Source organism: Coregonus clupeaformis, chromosome 10, assembly GCF_020615455.1.
Source record: "Coregonus clupeaformis isolate EN_2021a chromosome 10, ASM2061545v1, whole genome shotgun sequence".
In the NCBI taxonomy this organism is placed as follows: domain Eukaryota; kingdom Metazoa; phylum Chordata; class Actinopteri; order Salmoniformes; family Salmonidae; genus Coregonus; species Coregonus clupeaformis.
Window position 1 is genome coordinate 36,213,841 of NC_059201.1, and position 17,359 is coordinate 36,231,199.

General features: G+C 53.1%; 1 protein-coding gene across 3 annotated transcripts in view; it reads right to left on the reverse strand.

The window, feature by feature from the left end:
- LOC121575383 (sarcolemmal membrane-associated protein-like) overlaps window positions 1-15,918 on the reverse strand; it is a 209,358-nt gene extending 193,440 nt beyond the window's left edge. For all 3 annotated transcript variants that reach the window (XM_041888450.2, XM_041888448.2, XM_041888449.2), the window contains exons 1-2: window positions 14,383-15,918; window positions 1,067-1,214 (exon numbers count right to left, since the gene is read on the reverse strand). In XM_041888450.2, coding sequence (XP_041744384.1) covers window positions 1,067-1,214; window positions 14,383-14,580 — 346 coding nt within the window. In that variant the 5' untranslated portion in view covers window positions 14,581-15,918. The remainder of the gene's footprint in view (window positions 1-1,066; window positions 1,215-14,382) is intronic.
- Between the last annotated feature and the right edge of the window lie 1,441 nt (window positions 15,919-17,359).

Below are 17,359 nucleotides of genomic sequence, written 5' to 3' on the forward strand. Positions count from 1 at the left end.
CAGTAGCAGGTGGTATGTAACGTTCAGACTATCCACACTCCAACACAGTAGCAGGTGGTATGTAACGTTCAGACTATCCACACTCCAGTACAGTAGCAGGTGGTATGTAACGTTCAGACTATCCACACTCCAGTACAGTAGCAGGTGGTATGTAACGTTCAGACTATCCACACTCCAGTACAGTAGCAGGTGGTATGTAACGTTCAGACTATCCACACTCCAGTACAGTAGCAGGTGGTATGTAACGTTCAGACTATCCACACTCCAGTACAGTAGCAGGTGGTATGTAACGTTCAGACTATCCACACTCCAGTACAGTAGCAGGTGGTATGTAACGTTCAGACTATCCACACTCCAGTACAGTAGCAGATGGTATGTAACGTTCAGACTATCCACACTCCAACACAGTAGCAGGTGGTATGTAACGTTCAGACTATCCACACTCCAGTACAGTAGCAGGTGGTATGTAACGTTCAGACTATCCACACTCCAGTACAGTAGCAGGTGGTATGTAACGTTCAGACTATCCACACTCCAGTACAGTAGCAGGTGGTATGTAACGTTCAGACTATCCACACTCCAGTACAGTAGCAGATGGTATGTAACGTTCAGACTATCCACACTCCAACACAGTAGCAGGTGGTATGTAACGTTCAGACTATCCACACTCCAGTACAGTAGCAGGTGGTATGTAACGTTCAGACTATCCACACTCCAACACAGTAGCAGGTGGTATGTAACGTTCAGACTATCCACACTCCAGTACAGTAGCAGGTGGTATGTAACGTTCAGACTATCCACACTCCAGTACAGTAGCAGGTGGTATGTAACGTTCAGACTATCCACACTCCAACACAGTAGCAGGTGGTATGCAACGTTCAGACTATCCACACTCCAACACAGTAGCAGGTGGTATGCACCTTTTCAGTTTGTTTACAAATATGCTGTCACAGAAGAAGCGATAATGGAAAGATAGCGGGCTCTTTCCAACACTGATGTGTACCCATATACTACACAACACACATTGTCGTGTACCATATACCTGACATCATCGTTGTATGTGTACCTTTGCGGGTGTTCTCTGTGACGTCGACGCCGAACTGGATGAAGTCACCAGAGAGGACCTCACAGGGAGGACTCTCCTCCGTGCCCCGGCTCAGACGCTGGCTGTTGATAAACGTTCCGTTACTGCTCTTAGTGTCCTGGAGGTAGAACTGAAATACAGAGAGGAGGAATACAAGGTTACAATCCTATAGAACGAGTTACAATTCTATAGTTTAGGGCTGGGAATTGCCAGGGACCTTACGATACGATATTATCACGATACTTTGGTGCCGATACGATATGCATTACGATGTTCCAAACATATTGCTCACCATATGTCTGCTGCAGAGGGACAAGAGAGAGCCATGACAACACACGTTTGGAAATATACTGAACAAAATAATAAATGCAACAATTTCAAAAGATTTTACTGAGTTACCGTTCATATAAACAAATCAGTCTATTGAAATAAATTAATTATGCCCCCCCCCCCCCGACGATCCCGCAGGTGAAGAAGCCGGATGTGGAGGTCCTGGGCTGGCGTGGTTACATATGGTTTGCAGTTGTGAGGCCGGTTGGACGTACTGCCAAATTCTCTAAAAACGACGTTAGAGGCGGCTTATGGTAGAGAAATTTAAATTCAATTCTCCGGCAACAGCTCTGGTGGACATTCCTGCAGTCAGTATGCCACTTGCATTGTGTTGTGACAAAACGGCACATTTTAGAGTGTCCTTTTTTTGTCCGCAGCACAAGGTGCACATATGTAATGATGTTTAATCAGCTTCTTGATAATCCATCCAACTGACAGGTGTGGCATATCTTGGCAAAGGAGAAATGCTCACTAATAAGGTATGTAAACAAATTTGTGCACAAAATGAGAGAAATAAGCTTTTCGTGCGTTTGGACAATTTCAGGGATCTTTTATCTTAGCTTATGAAACATGGGACCAACACTTTACATGTTGAGTTTATATTTTTGTTCTGTATAGAATGACAAATTAAGGCTGATGTTCTGTGGTCAGAGAAGATAGGACGGACACCCGCTACATTATCAGCACGGTCTGGTTTGTCCTTCAAGCAGCGAGAGGGCTTAACTGTAAGTCGCTCTGGATAAGAGCGTCTGCTAAATGACGTAACTGTAAATGTAAATGGATATAGTCTACTGCTTTTTAAAGCAGTACTAGCAGGAAGAGCAAGACTGCATTTCAAGTAAGGGGTGTGTCTACATTCAACTCTAGGCCTGCTGCACCTACAATGCTGTTCAAACTAAGACGTTCAGGTTAATCCCTAGCAACAAGAAGCACAACATGGCACAGACACCTAACTTATAAAACAGGCATTTAAATCTACTTCCGACTAAGTTTCCCAGGGATTTGAGGGAGAGGACTGGGTTATAGCTGCCCCGAAATCAGTTTAACAAACGTACTAGTTGATTATGTAGGCCTACTGATGTGGAGTGGGTGGAGGACAGTAACAGGTATGGTAAACATTCAGAGATAACCACACATTATCTGGCTGTCAACGTTTTAATCACGTTGAACCACTGACATGACCTAGTGCAACTGACGCCCAGGGTTTCTCAGGTTGGCTGATTTGTGCCAACTGTGCTAAACTGTACCCAGTCCAGGACTCACTGATCTAATGGGTTTCTCAGGTGACCAGGAAGTCCGGTGAGATGAGATGAACCAATACCAGCCCTCTAACTTTCCACTCACAACACTGCCCTGTGAAAGTAACATCAACGCCTGACAACTACAACCTTTTCGTCAAGGAAAACTGTAGCTCAGCTGGTAGAGCACGGCGCTTGTAACGCCAGGGTAGTGGGTTCGATCCCCGGGACCACCCATACGTAAAAAAGTATGCACACATGACTGTAAGTCGCATTGGATAAAAGCATCTGCTAAATGGCTTATTATTATTATAAAACCTAAACCTATTCTTGGGTGTGTGTATCACGTGCAGCTTCTACTACAGAACTGGATTGATGTTCATGTGGGTACATGAGAAAGGCCTTGGGGGAGGTATGTAATGCATGTAGGGTGGGGTGCCGTCTTGGGTTGTCAATCTAGCAGGCAGCTGGGGGTGTACGTTTGTTTTGTATGTTGGTCTTGCATTAACAGTCTTTATCCAGGCTCATTAGCTTTCTGAGATCCTTAGAGATTTCCCAGCAACTGTGGCCCAGGCAATTTGCAGTGGTATTCAAAGTCCCCAAAACGTTTAAAATGTTTGAGAGAGAGATTTAGAAAAATACTTTTTTATTGAGTAAATGTATTTATTGGTTCCTTTTCATTTTGATAAGAGATGAAAATGCAATTAATTTAAGGTTATTGGTTGATATAAAAATCAAACTGTAGACTTTAGATTAGATTTGGGTCGCAAAGAAATTATTGGGGGGAAAATGCACTACTTTGACCCATGGGGAATAGAATGCCATTTGGGAAGCAGACTATAAACCTCCCCTGGATGTCCGGGAAGCAGACTATAAACCTCCCCTGGATGTCCGGGAAGCAGACTATAAACCTCCCCTGGATGTCCGGGAAGCAGACTATAAACCTCCCTGGATGTCCGGGAAGCAGACTATAAACCTCCCCTGGATGTCCGGGAAGCAGACTATAAACCTCCCCTGGATGTCCGGGAAGCAGACTATAAACCTCCCCTGGATGTCCGGGAAGCAGACTATAAACCTCCCCTGGATGTCCGGGAAGCAGACTATAAACCTCCCCTGGATGTCCGGGAAGCAGACTATAAACCTCCCCTGGATGTCCGGGAAGCAGACTATAAACCTCCCCTGGATGTCCGGGGAAGCAGACTATAAACCTCCCTGGATGTCCGGGAAGCAGACTATAAACCTCCCTGGATGTCCGGGAAGCAGACTATAAACCTCCCTGGATGTCCGGGAAGCAGACTATAAACCTCACTGGATGTCCGGGAAGCAGACTATAAACCTCCCCTGGATGTCCGGGGAAGCAGACTATAAACCTCCCCTGGATGTCCGGGGAAGCAGACTATAAACCTCCGGCATGGATGTCCGGGAAGCAGACTATAAACCTCCCTGGATGTCCGGGAAGCAGACTATAAACCTCCCCTGGATGTCCGGGAAGCAGACTATAAACCTCACATGGATGTCCGGGAAGCAGACTATAAACCTCACATGGATGTCCGGGAAGCAGACTATAAACCTCCCCTGGATGTCCGGGAAGCAGACTATAAACCTCCCCTGGATGTCCGGGAAGCAGACTATAAACCTCCCTGGATGTCCGGGAAGCAGACTATAAACCTCCCCCTGGATGTCCGGGAAGCAGACTATAAACCTCCCCTGGATGTCCGGGAGAGCAGACTATAAACCTCCCTGGATGTCCGGGGAAGCAGACTATAAACCTCCCTGGATGTCCGGGAAGCAGACTCATAAACCTCCCCTGGATGTCCGGGAAGCAGACTATAAACCTCCCCTGGATGTCCGGGAAGCAGACTATAAACCTCCCTGGATGTCCTGGAAGCAGACTATAAACCTCCCCTGGATGTCCGGGAAGCAGACTATAAACCTCCCCTGGATGTCCGGGAAGCAGACTATAAACCTCCCTGGATGTCCGGGAAGCAGACTATAAACCTCCCCTGGATGTCCGGGGAAGCAGACTATAAACCTCCCCTGGATGTCCGGGGAAGCAGACTATAAACCTCCCCTGGATGTCCGGGGAAGCAGACTATAAACCTCCCCTGGATGTCCGGGGAAGCAGACTATAAACCTCCCCTGGATGTCCGGGAAGCAGACTATAAACCTCCCCTGGATGTCCGGGAAGCAGACTATAAACCTCCCCTGGATGTCCGGGAAGCAGACTATAAACCTCCCCTGGATGTCCTGGAAGCAGACTATAAACCTCCCCTGGATGCCCAACAGATCATGTCCCACGTTCTTATTTATTTAGGTGGGAAGAGTTTGGAAAAATACTTTTTTATTGAGTAAATGTATTTACACCTGCATTACTAGCTGTTTGGGGTTTTAGGCTGGGTTTCTGTAAAGCACTTCGAGATATTAGCTGATGTAAGAAGGGCTATATAAAATAAAATTGATTGATTGATTGATGGAAGAGTTTGGCACGCTGCTGACTGAGGTGGTGTACTCCTCAATGCCATCGGATGAATCCCGGAACATATTCCAGTCTGTGCTAGCAAAACAGTCCTGTAGTTTAGCATCCACGTCATCAGACCATTTCCGTATTGAGAGCTTTACTGGTACTTCCTGTGTGAGTTTTTGCTTGTAAGCAGGTATCTGGAAGACATTCAATTCTCTGGCAACAGCTCTGGTGGACATTTCTGCAGTCAGCATGCCAATTGCGCACTCCCTCAAAACTTGAGACGTCTGTGGCATTGTGTTGTGTGATAAAACTGCACATTTTAGAGTGGCCTTTTACTGTTACCAGCACAAGGTGCACCTGTGTAATGATCATGCTGTTTAATCAGCTTCTTGATATGCCACACCTGTCAGGTGGATGGATTATCTTGGCAAAAGAGAAGCGCTCACTAGCAGGGATGTAAACAAAATTTGCGCACAAACTTTGAGAGAAATAAGCTTTTTGTGCGTATGGAACATTTCTGGGATCTTTTATTTCAGCTCATGAAACATAGGACCAACACTTCACGTTGCGTTTATATTTTTGTTCAGTATTAGTTTGGTCTACAGCTTATCATGAGGTATTCTAACTCAGGGGAACAGAACATCAAAACGTCCTTAATATTAGAGATTGTGCACCACCAGCTGTTGTTAACGAAGAGACACCCCTCCCCCCCCTAACCTTAACCGGCGCTGCAGTATGGTCTTGAAGATGCATAGAAAATCCAGCTAGCTGTATAGTAGTTATGTCCTTGTTCAGCCACGACTCAGAGGAACATCAGAGATTACAGTTCTTCAGGTCCTGTTGATGGGATGGTCTTAAACGCAGCTCATCCAGTTTGCCCTCCAGTGATCGTACGTTCGCCAACAGAACGGAGGGTAGAGGCGGATGATTTATTCGCCAACATAGTTTTGCCAGTCACGTACCCAAGACCCTGTCTAAATCCCCATCACCCCGTCACGTGCCCAAGACCCTGTCTAAATCCCCATCACCCCGTCACGTGCCCAAGACCCTGTCTAAACATCACCCAGTCACGTGCCCAAGACCCTGTCTAAATCACCATCACCCAGTCACGTGCCCAAGACCCTGTCTAAATCCCCATCACCCAGTCACGTGCCCAAGACCCTGTCTAAATCCCCATCACCCCGTCACGTGCCCAAGACCCTGTCTAAATCCCCATCACCCCGTCACGTGCCCAAGACCCTGTCTAAATCACCATCACCCCGTCACGTGCCCAAGACCCTGTCTAAATCACCATCACCCAGTCACGTACCCAAGACCCTGTCTAAATCCCCATCACCCAGTCACGTGCCCAAGACCCTGTCTAAATCACCCAGTCACGTGCCCAAGACCCTGTCTAAATCCCCATCACCCAGTCACGTGCCCAAGACCCTGTCTAAATCCCCATCACCCAGTCACGTGCCCAAGACCCTGTCTAAATCCCCATCACCCAGTCACGTGCCCAAGACCCTGTCTAAATCCCCATCACCCAGTCACGTGCCCAAGACCCTGTCTAAATCCCCATCACCCAGTCACGTGCCCAAGACCCTGTCTAAATCCCCATCACCCAGTCACGTGCCCAAGACCCTGTCTAAATCCCCATCACCCAGTCACGTGCCCAAGACCCTGTCTAAATCCCCATCACCCAGTCACGTGCCCAAGACCCTGTCTAAATCCCCATCACCCAGTCACGTGCCCAAGACCCTGTCTAAATCCCCATCACCCAGTCACGTGCCCAAGACCCTGTCTAAATCCCCATCACCCAGTCACGTGCCCAAGACCCTGTCTAAATCCCCATCACCCAGTCACGTGCCCAAGACCCTGTCTAAATCCCCATCACCCAGTAACGTGCCCAAGACCCTGTCTAAATCACCATCACCCAGTCACGTGCCCAAGACCCTGTCTAAATCACCATCACCCAGTCACGTGCCCAAGACCCTGTCTAAATCCCCATCACCCAGTCACGTGCCCAAGACCCTGTCTAAATCACCATCACCCAGTCACGTGCCCAAGACCCTGTCTAAATCCCCATCACCCAGTCACGTACCCAAGACCCTGTCTAAATCACCATCACCCAGTCACGTGCCCAAGACCCTGTCTAAACCACCATCACCCAGTCACGTGCCCAAGACCCTGTCTAAATCACCATCACCCAGTCACGTACCCAAGACCCTGTCTAAATCACCATCACCCCGTAGCCACTCACATCCGTAGCCATGAAATGCTTTGAAAGGGTGGTCATGTCTCACATCCCAGAACCACTCCAATTCTCATACCGCCCCAACAGATCCACGGATGACGCAATCTCTATTGCGCTCCACACTGCCCTCTCCCACCTGGAGAAGAGGAACACCTATGTGAGAATGCTGTTCACTGACTACCGTTCAAGTGTTCAACACCATAGTGCTGTCCAAGCTCATCACTAAGCTGAAGACCCTGGGACCGAACACCTCCCTCTGCAACTGGATCCTGGACTTCCTGACGGGCCGCCCCCAGGTGGTAAGGGTAGGCAACAACATATCTGCCACACTGATCCTCAACACGGGGGCCCCTCAGGGGTGCATGCTTAGTCCCCTCCTGTACTCCCTGTTCACCCATGACTGCATGGCCAGGCACGACTCCAACATCATCATTAAGTTTGCAGACGACACAACAGTGGTAGGCCTGATCACCGACAACGATGATACAGACTATAGAGAGGAGGTCAGAGACCTGGCCGTGTGGTGCCAGGACAACGTCTTCCTCAACATCAGCAAGACAAAGGAGCTGATCATGGACTACAGGAAACGGAGGGCCGAGCACGCCCCCAGTCACATTGACGGGGCTGTAGTGGAGCGGGTTGAGAGCTTCAAGTTCCTCGGTGTCCAAATCACTAAGGATCTATCATGGTCCAAACACACCAACACAGTCGTGAAGAGGGCACGACAACACCTCTTCCCCCTCAGGAGGCTGAAAAGATTTGGCGTGGGCTCTCAGACCTCAAAAAGGTTATACAGCTGCACCATTAAGAGCATCTTGACTGGCTGCATCACCGCCTGGTATGGCAACTGCTTGGCATCCGACCGCAAGGCGCTACAGAGGGTAGTGCGTACGGTCCAGTAAATCACTGGGGCAAAGCTTCCTGCCATCCAGGACCTCTATACCAGGCGGTGTCAGAGGAAGGCCCTAAAAATTGTCAAAGACGCCAGCCACCCAAGTCATAGACTGTTCTCTGCTACTACATGGCAAGCGGTACTGATGCACCAAGTCTGGAACGAACAGGACCCTGAACAGCTTCTAACCCCAAGCCATAAGACTGATAAATATTTAACCAAATAGCTACCCGGACTATATGCATTGACCCTTGTTGCAACAACTTTGACTCATCACATACGCTGCTGCTACTATTTATTAGTAGGATAGGGGGGGTGGAAGGGAGGTGAGGGTAGGGGAGGTGGGAAGGAAGGGAGGTGAGGGTAGGAAGGGAGGTGAGGGTAGGAAGGGAGGTGAGGGTAGGGGGGTGGAAGGGAGGTGAGGGTAGGGGGGTGGAAGGGAGGTGAGGGTAGGAAGGGAGGTGAGGGTAGGGGGGGGGAAGGGAGGTGAGGGTAGGAAGGGAGGTGAGGGTAGGGGGGGTGGGAAGGAGGTGAGGGTAGGGGGGGGGGAAGGGAGGTGAGGGTAGGGGGGGGTAGGGGGGGGAAGGGAGGTGAGGGTAGGGGTGGGAAGGAAGGAGGTGAGGGTAGGGGGTGGGAAGGGAGGTGAGGGTAGGAAGGGAGGTGAGGGTAGGGGGGTGGGAAGGAGGGGGAGGGTAGGAAGGGAGGTGAGGGTAGGGGGTGGGAAGGAGGTGAGGGTAGGGGGTGGGAAGGAGGTGGAGGGTAGGGGGGGTGGGAAGGGGAGGTGAGGGTTGGGGGGTGGGAAGGAGGTGAGGGTTGGGGGGTGGGAAGGGAGGTGAGGGTAGGAAAGGAGGTGAGGGTAGGGGGTGGAAGGGAGGTGAGGGTGGGGGGGTGGGAAGGAAGGTGAGGGTAGGACGGAAGATGAGTGTAGGAAGGGAGGTGAGGGTAGGGGTGGTGGGAAGGGAGGTGAGGGTAGGGGGGGGGAAGGAAGTGGGAAGGAAGGTGAGGGTAGGAAGGAAGGTGAGGGTAGGAAGGGAGGGAAGGGAGGTGAGGGTAGGGGTGTGGGAAGGAAAGGGGGGTGGGAAGGAAAGGGAGGTGACGGAGGTGAGGGTAGGGGGTGGGAAGGAAGGTGAGGGTAGGAAGGGAGGTGAGGGTAGGGGTGGTGGGAAGGGAGGTGAGGGTAGGGGTTGGGAAGGGAGGTGAGGGTAGGGGGTTGGGAAGGGAGGTGAGGGTAGGAAGGGAGGTGAGGGTAGGGGTGGTGGGAAGGAGGTGATGGTAGGGGGGTGGGAAGGAAAGGGGGGGTGGGAAGGAAAGGGAGGTGAGGGTGGGAAGGAGGTGAGGGTAGGTGGGTGGGAAGGGAGGTGGGGGAAGGGAGGTGAGGGAGGTGAGTGTGGGGGGGGTGAGGATAGGGGGAGGAAGGGAGGTGAGGGTAGGGGGGTGGGAAGGGAGGTGAGGGTAGGGGGTGGGAAGGAGGTGAGGGTAGGAAAGGAGGTGAGGGTAGGGGGTGGGGGGGTGGGAAGGAAGGAAGGTGAGGGTGGGAAGGAAGGTGAGGGTAGGAAGGAAGGTGAGGGTAGGAAGGGAGGTGAGGGTAGGGGATGGTGAGGGTAGGTGGGTGGGAAGGGAGGTGGGGGGAAGGGAGGTGAGGGAGGTGAGTGTGGGGGTGGAGGATAGGGGGTGGAAGGGAGGTGAGGGTAGGGGGTGGGAAGGGAGGTGAGGGTAGGAAGGAGGTGGGAGGGTAGGGGGTGGGAAGGAGGTGAGGGTAGGAAGGAGGTGAGGGTGGAAGGGAGGTGGTGGGGGGTGAGGGGGGTTGGAAGGAAGGTGAGGGTAGGGGGGTGGGAAGGAAGGTGAGGGTAGGAAGGGAGGGAGGAAGGTGAGGGTAGGAAGGAGGTGAGGGTAGGGGGTGGGAAGGAAAGGAGGTGAGGGTAGGGGGGTGGGAAGGGAGGTGAGGGTAGCGGGGTGGGAAGGAAGGTGAGGGTAGGGGAGTGGGAAGGAGGTGAGGGTAGGGGGTTGGAAGGAGGTGAGGGTAGGGGGTGGGAAGGGAGGTGAGGGTAGGAAGGGAGGTGAGGGTAGGGGGTGGGAAGGAGGTGAGGGTGGGGGAGGTGAGGGTAGGAAGGAGGTGAGGGTAGGGGGGTGGGAAGGGAGGTGGGGGGAAGGGAGGTGAGGGAGGTGAGTGTGGGGGGGTGAGGATAGGGGGGTGGAAGGGAGGTGAGGGTAGGGGGTGGGAAGGAGGTGAGGGTAGGGAAGGAGGTGAGGGTAGGGGGTGGTGGGGTAGGGAAGGAAGGTGAGGGTAGGGGGGTGGGAAGGAAGGTGAGGGTAGGGGGTGGGAAGGAAGGGAGGGAGGGGTGGGAAGGAAGGTGAGGGTAGGGGGTGGGGAAGGAAGGTGAGGGTAGGAGGGAGGGAAGGAAGGTGAGGGTAGGAAGGGAGGTGAGGGTAGGGGGGTGGGAAGGAAAGGGAGGTGAGGGTAGGAAGGAGGTGAGGGTAGGGGGTGGGAAGGAGGAGGGTAGGGGAGTGGGAAGGGAGGTGAGGGTAGGGGGGAAGGGAGGTGAGGGTAGGGGGTGGGAGGGAGGTGAGGGTGGGGGGGTGGGGGGGAAGGGTGGGAAGGGAGGTGAGGGTAGGGGGTGGGAAGGAAGGTGAGGGAAGGGGGTGGGAAGGAAGGTGAGGGTAGGAAGGAAGGTGAGGGTAGGGGGTGGGAAGGAAGGTGAGGGTAGGGGGGTGGGAAGGGAGGTGAGGGTAGGAAGGGAGGTGAGGGTAGGAAGGGAGGTGAGGGTAGGAAGGAGGTGAGGGTGGGAAAGGAGGTGAGGGTAGGGGGGGTGAGGGTAGGGGGTGGAAGGAAGGTGAGGGTAGGGGGTGGGAAGGAAGGTGAGGGTAGGGGGTGGGAAGGAAGGTGAGGGTAGGGGGGGGAAGGGAAGGAAGGTGAGGGTAGGGGGTGGGAAGGAAAGGAGGTGAGGGTAGGGGGGGTGGGAAGAAAGGGAGGTGAGGGTAGGGGGTGGTGGGAAGGAAGGTGAGGGTAGGGGGGTGGGAAGGGAGGTGAGGGTAGGAAGGAGGTGAGGGTGGGAGGGAGGTGAGGGTAGGAAGGGAGGTGAGGGTAGGGGGAGGTAGGAAGGAAGGAGGTGAGGGTAGGAGGGAGGTGAGGGTAGGAAGGAGGTGAGGGTAGGGGGTGGAAGGGAGGTGAGGGTAGGGGGTGGAAGGGAGGTGAGGGTAGGAAGGGAGGTGAGGGTAGGGGGTGGGAAGGAGGTGAGGGTAGGAAGGAGGTGAGGGTAGGGAAGGAGGGGTAGGGGGTAGGGAAGGGAGGTGAGGGTAGGGGGTAGGAAGGAGGTGAGGGTAGGGGGTGGGAAGGGAGGTGAGGGTAGGGGGTGGGAGGAGGTGAGGGTAGGAAGGGAGGTGAGGGTAGGGGGTGAAGGGAGGTGAGGGTAGGAAGGAGGTGAGGGTAGGGGGTGGGAAGGAGGTGAGGGTAGGGGGTGGGAAGGAGGTGAGGGTAGGGGGTGGGAAGGGAGGTGAGGGTGGGGGTGGGAAGGGAGGTGAGGGTTGGGGGTGGGAAGGAGGTGAGGGTAGGAAAGGAGGTGAGGGTAGGGGGGAAGGAGGTGAGGGGGGGGGTGGGAAGGAAGGTGAGGGTAGGAGAAGATGAGTAGGAAGGAGGGGTAGGGGGTGGTGGGAAGGAGGTGAGGGTAGGGGGGTAGGAAGGGGGTGGAAGGAAGGTGAGGGTAGGGAGTGGGAAGGGAGAGGTGAGGGTAGGGGAGGTGGGAAGGAAGGTGAGGGTAGGAAGGGAGGTGAGGGTAGGAAGGGAGGTGAGGGAGGAAGGAGGTGAGGGTAGGGGGGTGGAAGGAGGTGAGGGTAGGGGGGTGGAAGGGAGGTGAGGGTAGGGAGGTGAGGGTAGGGGGGGGTGGGAAGGAGGGTGAGGGTAGGGAAGGGAGGTGAGGGTAGGGGGTGGGAAGGAGGTGAGGGTAGGGGGGTGGGAAGGGAGGTGAGGGTAGGGGGTGGGAGGGAGGTGGGGTGGGAAGGAAGGAGGTGAGGGTAGGGGGTGGGAAGGGAGGTGGGTAGGAAGGTGGAGGGTAGGGGGGTGGGAAGGAAGGTGAGGGTAGGAAGGGAGGTGAGGGTAGGGGGGTGGGAAGGGAGGTGAGGGTAGGGGGTGGGAAGGAGAGGTAGGGGGTGGGAAGGAGGAGGGTGGGGGTGGGAAGGGAGGTGAGGGTTGGGGGTGGAAGGAGGTGAGGGTAGGAAAGGAGGTGAGGGTAGGGGGGTGGAAGGGAGGTGAGGGTAGGGGGGTGGGAAGGAAGGTGAGGGTAGGAAGGAAGGAGTGAGGGTAGGGGGGTGGGAAGGAGGTGAGGGTAGGGGGTGGGAAGGAAGGTGAGGGTAGGGGGGTGGGAAGGAAGGTGAGGGTAGGAAGGAGGGTGGGAAGGAGAAGGGAGGTGAGGGTAGGGGGTGGGAAGGAAAGGGAGGGAGTGAGGGTAGGGGGTGGGAAGGAAGGTGAGGGTAGGGGGGTGGGAAGGGGGAGGGGGGTAGGGAAGGGAGGTGAGGGGTGGGAAGGAGGTGAGGGTAGGAGGGAGGTGAGGGTAGGGGGTGGGAGGAGGGAGGTGAGGTAGGGGGTGGTAAGGGGAAGGGAGGTGAGGGTAGGGTGGGAAGGAGGTGGGGAGGAGGAGGGGAGTGGGGAGGAGGATAGGGGGAGGAAGGGAGGTGAGGGTAGGGGGTGGGAAGGGAGGTGAGGGTAGGGGGGTGGGAAGGGAGGTGAGGTAGGAAAGGAGGTGAGGGTAGGGGGGTGGAAGGAGGTGAGGGTGGGGGGTGGGAAGGAAGGAAGGTGGGGGTGGGAAGGGAGGTGAGGGTAGGAAGGAGGTGAGGGTAGGAGGGTGGGAGGGAAGGGTGAGGGTAGGGGGGTGAAGGAGGGGGGGAGGGAGGTGAGGGTAGGGGGGTGGGGGGTGAGGAGGGGGGTGAAGGAGGTGAGGGTAGGGGGTGGGAAGGGAGGTGAGGGTAGGTGGGTGGGTGGGAAGGGAGGTGAGGGTAGGGAGGGAGGTGAGGGTAGGGGGGGAGGGTAGGGGTGGGAAGGAAGGTGAGGGTAGGGGGTGGAGGAAGGGAGGTGAGGGTAGGGGGGTGGGAAGGAGGTGAGGGTAGGGAGGGAGGTGAGGGTAGGGGGGTGGGAAGGGAGGTGAGGGTAGGAAGGAGGTGAGGTGGGAAAGGAGGGTGAGGGGGGAGGAGGTAGGGGAGGGTGAAGGGTGAGGGTGGGGAAGGAGGGAGGGTAGGGGGTGGGAAGGAAGGTGAGGGTAGGGGTGGTGGAAGGAAGGTGAGGGTAGGGGGTGGGAAGGGAGGTGAGGGTAGGGGGTGGGAAGGGAAGGAGGTGAGGGTAGGGGTGAAGGAGGAGGGTAGGGGGTGGGAAAAGGTGAGGGTAGGGGGTGGGAAGGGAAGGAGGTGAGGGTAGGGGGTGGGAAGGAGGTGAGGGTAGGAGGAGGTGGAGGGTAGGAAGGGAGGTGAGGGTGGGAAGGGAGGTGAGGGTAGGAGGGAGGTGAGGGTAGGAAGGAGGTGAGGGTAGGGGGGTGGGAAGGAGGTGAGGGTAGGGGGTGGGAAGGGAGGTGAGGGTAGGGGTGGGAAGGGAGGGTAGGGGTGAGGGTAGGGAGGGTGGGAAGGAAGGGAGGTGAGGGTAGGGGGTGGGAAGGAAGGTGAGGGTAGGGGGTGGGAGGGAAAGGGGGTGGGAAGAAGGGAGGTGAGGGTAGAGGGGTAGGGAAGGAAAGGGAGGTGGAGGGTAGGGGGGTGGGAAGGGAGGTGAGGGTAGGGGGTGGGAAGGAGGTGAGGGTAGGGGGGTGGGAAGGGAGGTGAGGGTGAGAGGGAGGTGAGGGTAGGGGGGTGGGAAGGAGGTGAGGGTGGGAGGGGAGGAGGGTAGGGGGTGGGAGGAGGTGAGGGTAGGGGGTGGGAAGGAGGTGAGGGTAGGGTAGGGAGGGAGGTGAGGGTAGGGGGTGGGAAGGGAGGTGAGGGTGGGAAGGGAGGTGAGGGTAGGGGGTGGGAAGGGAGGTGAGGGTAGGGGGTGGGAAGGGAGGTGAGGGTAGGGAGGGAGGTGGGGTGAGGGAGGTGAGTGTGGGGGGGAACTACCATGCAAGTTAAAAGCTGTACCATACAAGGTAAAAGCTAGTAGTTAGCCGACTGGTTGAGAGTAGGACTCACCTTGCCAGTCTTGTGATCGAACCAGACCAGGGCATGGTTCCGTGACAGAACCTTGCAGTCGAACGTCGCATTGTTCTGAGCGGGTCGGCATCGCGCCACAGAGCGCCCGATCTTGACTGGCTCGTCCAGGTAGACATGACGTTCCTGAAAAGGGTGTGAATTCGGACGGCAGGAGAAGACGGCCAGCGCTGAAGGCATTGATATTGTCTTGGGAGTGTTACTCCAACCAGCGATGAAAGACAAGGTTTCTTGATCCAGAATGACTAACTTCCTCGGCTGTTGTGTTAAACCATGTAACCTGGCTATTCTATTTTAATTTAGGCACTACTAGCGAGCTAATCATTTTGACGTTTTCTTTTGATTCAACGAGACACGTAAAACCTCCTGTATAAACGTAACAATTACAAAATAAATATGTCTATCTTTCTACATTACGTCCAGTGAATGACTCAACACGACTACGTACAGGCCACAATACAGCACAGCCACAATCATATGACGATAGTAACAGTAGCAATCTAGAAAATATCTTCCCACGTCCATCAAAATGTATAGTGATAGAAGCTATATTATGCCGCGCAGGTTAGCGGCAGGCAGCTAATCTTTAGCCCATCGGATAAATCCAGATAGCTAGTTCACACAATGTATCTGACCAATGCAAGGTTTCCTATCCCTGCGCCTGCTGATGATACGGCTAGCCATTGAAACACACCCGCGGCTCAATAGGTCGTCAATAAGTGTTTTTTTCCATAGAGACTGAGTTAATATTAAGTTGTTTACCATACCCACTATGGACAGGTGTAAAATAGTGAGTATCTGAGGTTGTTTGCTAGCTAAAGGGCTACTAGCTAATGCAACCTCTAGCCACTCCCAACTCAGGCAGGCTAGCAGGCTAATATTGAGTTTCAGGGCCCCAAACAGCAACAAATCATTCTAATCGTGAAGCATAATGTTTCCAAACAGCTTCAAAGACAAACCTTAAAACTAAAACGAGTATTATAGAGGTAAGTAGAGATGTATAGGCCTCGTGCAATAACACCGTTAGTTATAAAAAGTAGCTAGCTATATGGCTAGTTAAGCTAACGCGCTAAGAACTTGTCATTTAGCTGAACAGTAGTCGAGCCTCTTCGGGTGAATAGTCGTGATCAACTGGAACGCCTGGATGGTGTTACTTTAGGCAAAATGGTGTTATTTTGACAAGCAACTCAAAACGAGTATGCAGTAAACTGGCCTCCTTTCAAAAGTTGACGTTAGCCGAGTCGGAAAGAGTTACCTAGGAAGGCTAGGTAGTTAGCTGACTGACAGAGCAGACGCGGAAAACTGAGACAAGTTTGGCTGCAGCTCCTCGCTGGCGCATCACCTGTCCAGTAATCTTCTGAAGATTCCAAGAAAAAACATGTTGCGTCGATGTTATAAAATGTCAGTCGAAACACCATCGATCGCAAAAATGTTTCAATTGCAGCTTTCCTTTAGTTTGAACTGGGTAAAACGTCTCCGTCAGTATCCGCCGCCATACTCTACATAACAAACACAAAACCACCGTCCAGCCCAACGGCATTTAGCGCACGCGACATGCACATGACGTCATTGGAGGCAGGAAGTTGACGAACTGCGGTCCAATCAAAAGAGACATGAATGGCACGCTGCAGCGTCCTCTGTAGCTCAGCTGGTAGAGCACGGCGCTTGTAACGCCCAGGGTAGTGGGTTCGATCCCCGGGACCACCCATACGTAAAAATGTATGCACACATGACTGTAAGTCGCTTTGGATAAAAGCGTCTGCTAAATGGCATATTATTATTATGCATCCGGTTTGCAGTTGTCACTAGTTACCACAGCCACAAAGTCAAATTTGGCTAAATCTTTAAAATGTAGGAGATTAAAAAAATAAAAAATAAGCTTTTGTCTTAATTTAAGGTTAGGGTTAGATTTTAAGAAGATAAATTGACTTCCTGTTTCGGTCGCATGGAGTGAGCACGGAACGCTGAGCCCCCGCTTAAATGTGAATTTACAAGAACATTCTAAATCTAATCTATTTAATTTATCTGAATTTAGGTAACATTAACGAGTTTCTGTCCCGCGTAAACGGGACAAACAGAAGAAAGAACAATGATCAGAAACTGCAATGGAGGGCACCGATTGCAAATTGACTAGAAACCGGGTGGTATACGCTCCAAATTGCAAAGTGGTTTGAGGAGAACACTTACATTTTGTCAAGGCGGAGATGAATGGCGGAGACCGAGGCGCGCGTGGACCACAGTAGATGCATCAATTTAGGCTGCAAGAGTAGGTCTAATGACAATCACAGAATGTCATTACGCTACACGGATGTGTTTTGTAACTGATGTCTCTTTCCATTCATCAAATTGCGGGTGTACAGTTGGGGTTTGGATGCTGACATTATTTTGTGAGTGAACAAATGTGCGCAGGTAGCCTATAGGAGCGCCTTTGTTTAGTGATTGTTTGAAATCAGATGAAAACATCATGACTGGTTGTGTTTATGCTACATTAAAAGGCATAGGCTGCGTGTCCATAAGCCTAGGGGAAGCTATGTTTTCCCTAAAGTAAATTGAATTAAATAGCCAAAATTAAATAGCCTAATTATATAGCCAAAAAAATAATCTGTGGATTGTTTGAAATCGCTTAGCCTACAGTCGGAAGGGCCCGCAATTTGGGCAGCACGCGCTGCAAATACCAAGTAGATGATTGATAAATTGCGACTGTCAGTGAAAAGCAGAGAGACCCAGCCAGGCATATCACAATATTTAAAAATACAATCGCGGAAAAACTGTTTGGAAAGCACATTTATATTGCTGTAAAGAGATTAAGACTCCAATCTGTCTTTTAGTTATCAAAATTCTAAACTTAATCAAGCGAATCTTGAGCCGTATCCCGGGTGAGAAGAATATTCACTGTCTTTTTCATTGGGTCAGTGCCACTTTTGTTTGTTTTTGGACAATAATTTCCTCCTCCAGGTTA